Genomic DNA, 7,979 nt, shown 5'->3' with positions numbered 1-7,979 from the left:
CCCCCCCCCCCCCCCCCAAGTCTTCCTTTTTCCCCCCAAACTACCCTTTTTTAATGCCAAATTTTCATTTGGCATTCTCCATTTTCTCCCAAATTCCCCATTTTTTTTCACCCAAATCCTCCTCTTATCCCTCAAATCCTCTTTATCTCCCCAAATACATTTTTTTCACCAAATATCCCTTTTCACCCTTGGACTTCCCTTTTTCCTCCAAATTCCTTCATTTTCCCCCAATTTCCTCTTTCCCCAAAAAATTCCCCCATTTGCCCTCAAAATTGTTCTTTTTTCCTGCAAAATCCCCTTTTCACCAAAAAGTTTCATTTTCTCCCCTAAAATGCCACTTGGTCTGCAAATTCTCCTCTTTTTCTGATCAAATACCCTTCTTTTTACTCAAATCCCCCTTCTATCTCTCAAATACTACTTTCTCACCCAAAATCACCTCTTTCCCTTAAAAATCCTATCTTCTCCATCCTCCTAGTTTCACCTGTTTTCCCTAAAATTCCATTTTGTTTCCCATGCTTTCCCCTTTTTTTCCAACAACTCCTCCTTTCCCTTCTAAATTCAACATTTTGTTGCAAATTCCCTTTTTCTACCAAATTCCTATTTTTCCCCAATTTTTACCTTAAATTACATTAAATATATGATACATTAATACCAAATTAAAATATAAAAATAATTCAAATAAAAATACCAAAAAAGTAAATAAGAATAAAAAGCATAAAGATAAAAAATGAAAGCCAGTAAAAAGTCAGTAACAAATAATGTAAAAAGAGAAAATAGACTTTAAAATATAATATAAATTAAAATAAAATTATAATATAAATAAAAATACAAAAACAAAACAAAACTATCAAACTATGATTTCAAACCTGTTTTCTCCTGTCTCCACTTTGTCTCACTCCCCTTCCTGCAGGTGGATGGTGCCTTTGTGTCCCTTCCCTTCACCCACCCCCACTTTTCCGTGTTCTACCGTGGCGTCCATGGCTTTGTCACCACCGACTTTGGTGTCACGGTCACCTTTGACTGGTACAGCTATGCCCGTGTCATCCTCCCCACCACCTACTCTGGTGCCGTCTGTGGCCTCTGCGGCAATGCCAATGGTGACCCCGATGATGACTTTGTCACCCCTGCTGGCCACCGTGCCTCCCATGAGACCCAGCTGGGTGACAGCTGGAAAGTGGGGGATGTCCCCGGGTGCTCAGCTGGTTGTGGCACAGAGTGCCCGGTGTGTGATGCAGTGAAGGTGCAGCCATACCGTGGGGACAGGTACTGTGGGGTGATTGCCCGAGCAGGTGGAGCCTTCCGGGAGTGTCACCGTGTCATCAACCCAGAGCCGTTCCTGCAGGACTGTGCTTTCGATGCATGTCACTACAAGGGATACCGTGACACTGTGTGTCAGGGTGTCTCTGCTTATGTCACCGCCTGCCAGAGTCACGGGGTAGTTGTGGAGACATGGAGGACGGCAGAGTTCTGCGGTGAGTGTGGGTGGGATGGGGGTAAATGGGACCCTTCCTCCCTCTTTGTTCCCTCCCTTCCTGCCTCCCTCCTTTCTTCCTTCCTTCCTTCTTGAGGGTCTCCCCTCCCCTTCGGATATTCCCTTCACTCCTTATTTTGTTTGTTTTTTTTTTCCCCAGCTCTTTCCTGCCCCCCACACTCCCACTATGAGCTCTGTGGGAGCCCCTGCCAGCCCACTTGCCAAACTCCCTCCGTCCCCACCTCCTGTCCCGCATCTCCCTGCTCCGAGGGCTGTTTCTGCGACACCGGTTATGTCCTCAGTGGCTCCGACTGTGTCCCCCATTCTGAGTGTGGCTGTGAGTACCTTGGTCACTACTACCAAAAGGATACGGAGTTCTACCCCTCATGCCGGGAACGCTGCCGCTGTGGCACCAACGGCACAGTGACCTGCCAGGAGGCATTCTGTGGTGCCCACGAGGAGTGCCGGGTGGAAGATGGCGTGTTGGGATGTCACCCCACTGGTTACGGCCGGTTGGTTGTGTCAGGAGATCCCCACTATGTCACCTTTGATGGACGCACCTTCAATATCCCGGGCTCCTGCACCTACATTCTGGCGCGGGTGTGCGAGCCGGCACGACGGTTGGTCAACTTCACAGTGTTGGTGGAGCACGAGGCAGGAAGCCACGGTGACCCAGTGCTGATGAAGAGGGTGGTGGTATCCATCCATGGGTACACCATCACCATGGAGCGGGGACGGAGGTGGGAGGTGACGGTAAGTCTGGAGACGCCCATAGTGATGTGGTGGTGATGAAGAGGGTGGAGGTGTCCATCCATGGGTACAATGTCAATTGTGGAGAGGATCCAGTGATTCCCATGGTGACACCATGATTATAAAGAGGGTGGACGTTTCCTTCCACAGCTACATTGTCTCAGTGGAGTAAAGTCTAGTGACTATTCTAAAGTGTCACACGTCATCCTATCCACTTTCCAGGTGGACTTGGAGCACTACACCCTCCCGCTGGTGACAGAGGACAAGAACCTCCGCATTGGCCAAGAGGGGAATAACATCATCCTTCACACTGCTGCAGGAATCCGCATCCTGTATAACACAGCCACCTTCCTCCTCATCACTGTCCCGGATGTCTACCGCGGCCGGCTGTGTGGCTTGGGCGGTGACTATGATGGGGACCCCAGTGATGACTTCCGGCTGCCCAGTGGGGCACTGGCGGAAACCACCCAGGAATTTGTCACCTCCTGGAAGGTTCCAGAGAAGGACAGAGGGTGCAGTGATGGCTGTGATGACGGTGTGTGCAGCAGGTGTGATGTTGCCAAAGAGGCGATGTACAGCAGGAATGGATCCTGTGGGATCATTCGTGATGCGGAAGGACCATTCCGGAGGTGCCACCCACGCGTTAGCCCCGTGGAATATTTCACCCACTGCATCCATGATGTCTGTGCCGCCAGCGGGGATCGCGCTGCCTTGTGCCACGCGCTGCAAGCGTACGCCGCTGCTTGCCAAGCCGCTGGCGCTACAGTTGGAGCGTGGAGGACAAAGGAGTTCTGCCGTAAGTCAAGAACAATTTTGCCACTTCAGGTCCTTTTTTCCTCAAAAGCTACATTTTCTCCTGGAAAAAAAAACAAAACAAAACAAAACCCCTAAAATTTTTGGAAAAAAAATCCCTCAAGTTTTGTAAAAATAGTTTTGGAAAGAATCTCCTCCAGCTGGAGAAAATTTCCCTCATTTTGGAAAATGTTGTCTCAAATTTTGAGTTCCCCTGTGTTTCAAAGAGATCTTCACATTTTTCAAGAATTCCTTTAAGTTTTAGAAAATATTCTCCAATATTAAAAAAAAAACTTTAAAAGTGAAAAAAATTAAATTCCAAAAATCCCTTCTATTTTTGAAAGTATTCTCTGAGATTTTAGAAATATTCCTTTCTATTTTGAAAAAAAAATCCTCCCTTTATGCAAAAATTCCTTTAATATTTGGAAATTCTCTCTCAAATTTGATTAAAACCTTTCAATTGTGAGAAAGACCACAAAATCTGAAAAAAAAATACCATTTTTAAATGTTAACTAATTTCGAAAAATTCCCTCCAGTTTTGAACTTCTTTCCTCTAATTTTGAAAAAAACCCTTTCCATTTGGAAAAAAAATATTTTGCAGAAAACCTTCCAATTTTGCTAAAACCCTTCCAATTCAGGAAAAAAGCCAAAATTTCCTGAAGAAAAAACCCCAAATTTTTGAAGAAGTTGGCCATTTTGGTAAAATTAAGAATATTTTACTGAAAACACTCCAATATGGAGAAGTAACACCATTTTGGAAAGATGCCCTCAAATTAAAAAGAAAAAAACCCAAACAAACAAACAAACAAAAAAAAAAAAAAAAACCCAAACAAAAAAAAAAAAAAAAACCCAAACAAAAAAAAAAAAAAAAACCCAAACAAAAAAAAAAAAAAAAACCCAAAAAAAAACAAAAAAAAAACAAAAAATCCCCCACCAATTTTGATAAGAAAAAACCCAGTTTTGATGGAAATGCCAAAACTAGGAAATGCTGAATCCCATTTTGAAAAAGACTCTGTCAAATTTAAAAAAAAAAAAAAAGAAAAAAAAAACCAACTAATTTTTTTCCTGAAAACCTTCAAATTTTGACCAAAACCCTGCACAATTTGGAATTGTCCTAACAATGGTGTTTTTTCTTTTTTCCCCAGCCCTGTCCTGCCCCCCAAACAGCCACTATGAGCTCTGCACCCGCACCTGTGATCTCACCTGTGCTGCACTCATGGGCCCCGCCCGCTGCAGCTGGGGGTGCTTTGAGGGGTGTCAGTGTGACGAAGGGTTCGTCTTTGATGGGGACACCTGCGTGTCACCGGAGCGCTGCGGCTGCCTCCACAGGGGACGCTACCTCAAGGTCAGGTGACCAGGACAGGTGACACCTGAGGATGGGGACTGGTGGGGCTGGTTTTCTGGGAATCAGGTTGGGGGTTGAGCTGCCCCATCTAGAAAGTTCCAGAGGGTTTGGGGTGAAAAAAGGACAATTAACAGTAAAAAGGACAAATGTTGGGGAAAAAACCCCAACAACTGGCATGTAGTATCCAGGAAAAATGAATTAATATTTAATGAGAAAAAAGGACAAATAACACAAAAAAATTGTGATTAGCAGGGGAAAGGTTATCATTAACTGGTTGAGCTGCCCAAAGCTCCCCAAATCCACCTGAATTTCTCACTCTCTAGGATTTCCCCCTTTGGAATTCAGGAAATTCCTCCAAAATTTGGGAGATTGTGCTTAACCTATGAGATTTCCTGTTCCAGGCAAGTGAGATTGTCACCTTCAACAACTGCTCCAAGGAATGCCATTGTCACCCATCACGGGGACTGGTGTGCCGGGACACACAGTGTCCCCAGGACCATGTGTGCATCACCCGTGACGGGGCACAGGTGTGTGCCAGGACAGAAGGCCACTGCCAGGTCACGCCTGGAGCCACCATGACCACCTTCGATGGTGTCACCGGGCCCCTGTTGGCCAGTGGCACCTACAAGGTGTCAGCCCTCTGCAATGAGGAGACACCAGATTGGTTCAAGGTGGTGATGGAGGTCAGCGACTGTCGTGACATGAATGTCCCCGCAGCCACGGCTGCCATCGTCTTTGTCCGCGAGGGTGTTGTCAGTGTCAACGGCAACATGGAGGTGTGGGTGAGTGGAGCAGGTGAGGGAGTTTTGGGTGGTTTGGGTCAACCTATAGAGATTGGGGAAAAAAAATCTGTCTAGATTTTGCCTGGTAGTGAACTACTTTTTCTGATGTAAAGTGATTTTGCTCAATGATGAGCCATTTTCTCAAAAAAGAGAAGAGTGATTTTGGCTCTAGCCAAGTTAGAGCCTTTTGCCCAAGAACAAACTGGTTTTCTATCATGTTTTTCATCATTTCCTGTAATTTTCCCAGGTCAATGGCCTCTTCACCCGGCCCCCCACCACTGTCTCTGACTCCATCTTTGTGGCATCATCCCCTGAGAATGTCACCATCACCCACCGCTCTGGGATGTCCATCACCATCAGCCGGGATGGGGAGGCGATCATCACAGTGACCTCAGGCCTGGCCTCCCGTCTCTGTGCCCCCTGTGGGAATTTCAATGGAAACCCCAGAGATGACCTGAAGCTTCCAGATGGACGTGATGCCCAGAGTATTGGAGAAGTGGTGGACATGTGGAAATCCCGGGATTTTGCTGGATGGTGAGTAATTCCTCAGTGATTTATTTACCCCAAACTCCAAGAAAATTATGTTTTCCTGCTCAGAAATTTGGCAATAATGTGAGTGGGGGAGGGGCTGGGCAGATCCTGGAAGGAATTTTCCAGTTTCTTTGGTTTCATCCGCAGCGACTGAGGCAGGATCCTGTGGGAACGATCCGGGTAAGCAACTCCTTTGCCAAAAAATGAGCCATCTTGCATTATAAGGAGCCCTTTTTTTGCCCAATAATGAGATATTTTTCCCAACAAGCCATTTTGCATTGTAAATACCATTTCCCCTACCCAAATTAGCCACTTTCTCCGAAATCAGGCCATTACACATAATGCTGACCCACTTTTGCATAAAAATACCTATTATTTGCACCTTAATAATCCATTTTGCATAATACTTCCCAATTTTTGCCAAAACTAACCCATTTCTGCCAAAAATTATGTATTTCTTTCTCTTCCAGCCACATCTCTCACCAGAGCCGTCAGGAAGTTGATGCTCCTATCTATCCCATCCCATAGGCGGATCCACCTCAAATTTCCCCAAATTTGGGAAAATTATGGATTTTGCCTCAAATCCATGACATTTTCTTGGATTTTTCTCAAATGGATTAAATCTGTGTGGATCCTAATGCCCTGATGTCCCATCCATGCCTTGGAACCTAGAAACATATCAAATTCAGATCAAAAAGATCCAAATTCCCATGTTTTTTCCCGTATAAAAATTATATTGCCAAGGGCTGGTTTTGATACAACAGTCAATAAACGCTTCTAAAGGCTTTTTTTGGGGTGTGAATTTGAGATTTATTTGCTAAGTTTGAAAATTGGGGGGTCATCATCCCAATTGGTCGCGATATTTTACCTCTAAATGTGGGTCAATATAACCCCCAAATGTGGGGCATTGGGACCCTTATGTGGTGCATTGCAGCCCCAAAGTATGGGGCATTCTGACCCCAAAGTCCAGGACTCTGTGACCCCTAATTTTGTAGCACCATGGCCCCCAAGTGTGGCACATCACAACCCCAAGCATGGGGTGTTTTGACTGCAAATTGTGGGACAATTTGACCTAAAAGTGTGCAGCACTGTGACCCCTAAGTGTGGTATGTTTGACCCCAAAGTGTGATGCAATGTGACTTCAAGGAGTGAGGCACTATGACCCCAAATTGTGAGGGCAATTTGACCCTAAATCATGTGGTATGTTCAAAATGTGGGGTACCATGACCCACAAATGCATGGCAAAGCGATGCCTATATGTGGATCATTGTGACTCCAAAGAGTAAAACACTGTGGCACCCAAGTGTGGGGCAATGTGATCCCCAAGTGTGAAGTGTTTTTACCCCAAAATGCAGGGAATTGTGACCCCAAAATGTGGCACAATGTGACCTGCCAAGTGTGAGGTGTCTTGACAGCGAGTGTGGGGACAATGTGACCCAAGAGTGTGTGGCATTGCAACCCCTAAGGGTGGGGCATGTTAACCCAAGCATAGGGTACTGTTACCCTGAACTATAGGCCATTCTTACCCCAAAATGTGTGGTATTTTCCCCCAAAAGTGTGAGACACTGTAGTCTTTAAGAGTGTGGCATTGTGACCTCCAAGTGAGGGCCATTGCAACGCCAAAGAGGGGGGTAATGTGACCCCAAAATGTGGGACAATGTGACAGCAAATGTGGGGTGCTATTACCCCTAAATGTGAGGCACTGTGACCCCCCAAGTGAGGGGTACCTTAACCCCAAAGTGTATGATATGATGACCCCTAGGTGTGGTGCATTTTGACCCCCAGTTTTGGGATGTTTTGACCCCAAAATGGGAGGCAGTGTGACCCCAAAGTTTGGGACAATGAGACCAAAAAGCATGGGACAATATGACCCCCAGATGTGAGATATTGTAACCCCAGATTTCAGGGCGTTGTGACCCCAGTGTTTGGGGCACTGTGCTCCACATTGAGCCCCTCCCTCGCCAGTCTCCCTCCTCCATGCTGAATTGCCCCTCTCTCCCTCCCCACCCCTTTTTCCTGTTTCTGCCCCATTCCCACTTGGATCCTTGACCACCCAGGCTGTGGGATGGGGACTCCCAATTCCTTCTCATTTACCTCCATGGGAGCAGGGTATCCTGTGTCTCCCACCCCTCCTTGGGAAGTCCCCAAATCTCTGAATTCTCACCACAAAAATAACAACAAAACCTTGCTGTGGGATACAAAATTCCCAGAACTACGGGAGGACCTGGCAGAATTCCCAGGTATTTTCGCAACAACTTTCAAGACAACAAAAAGCCCTTGGAATTCTTCTGAAATAAAAGCACCAAAA

General features: G+C 46.0%; 1 protein-coding gene across 1 annotated transcript in view; it reads left to right on the top strand.

Annotated features, from left to right (window-relative positions):
* The window catches only part of LOC121338533 (IgGFc-binding protein-like), an 18,261-nt gene extending 11,805 nt beyond the window's left edge, over positions 1-6,456 (top strand). The window contains exons 14-20 of the mRNA XM_041409622.1: positions 911-1,472; positions 1,632-2,224; positions 2,444-3,017; positions 4,159-4,358; positions 4,760-5,140; positions 5,388-5,674; positions 6,142-6,456. Coding sequence (XP_041265556.1) covers positions 911-1,472; positions 1,632-2,224; positions 2,444-3,017; positions 4,159-4,358; positions 4,760-5,140; positions 5,388-5,674; positions 6,142-6,199 — 2,655 coding nt within the window. The 3' untranslated portion in view covers positions 6,200-6,456. The remainder of the gene's footprint in view (positions 1-910; positions 1,473-1,631; positions 2,225-2,443; positions 3,018-4,158; positions 4,359-4,759; positions 5,141-5,387; positions 5,675-6,141) is intronic.
* The last annotated feature ends 1,523 nt before the right edge of the window (positions 6,457-7,979 follow it).

This window comes from Onychostruthus taczanowskii, unplaced genomic scaffold (genome assembly GCF_017590055.1).
Source record: "Onychostruthus taczanowskii isolate IOZ18803 unplaced genomic scaffold, ASM1759005v1 scaffold300, whole genome shotgun sequence".
NCBI lineage: Eukaryota > Metazoa > Chordata > Aves > Passeriformes > Passeridae > Onychostruthus > Onychostruthus taczanowskii.
The sequence above is the reverse complement of the archived record's forward strand: the minus strand, read 5'-3'. Positions and strand labels throughout refer to the sequence as shown.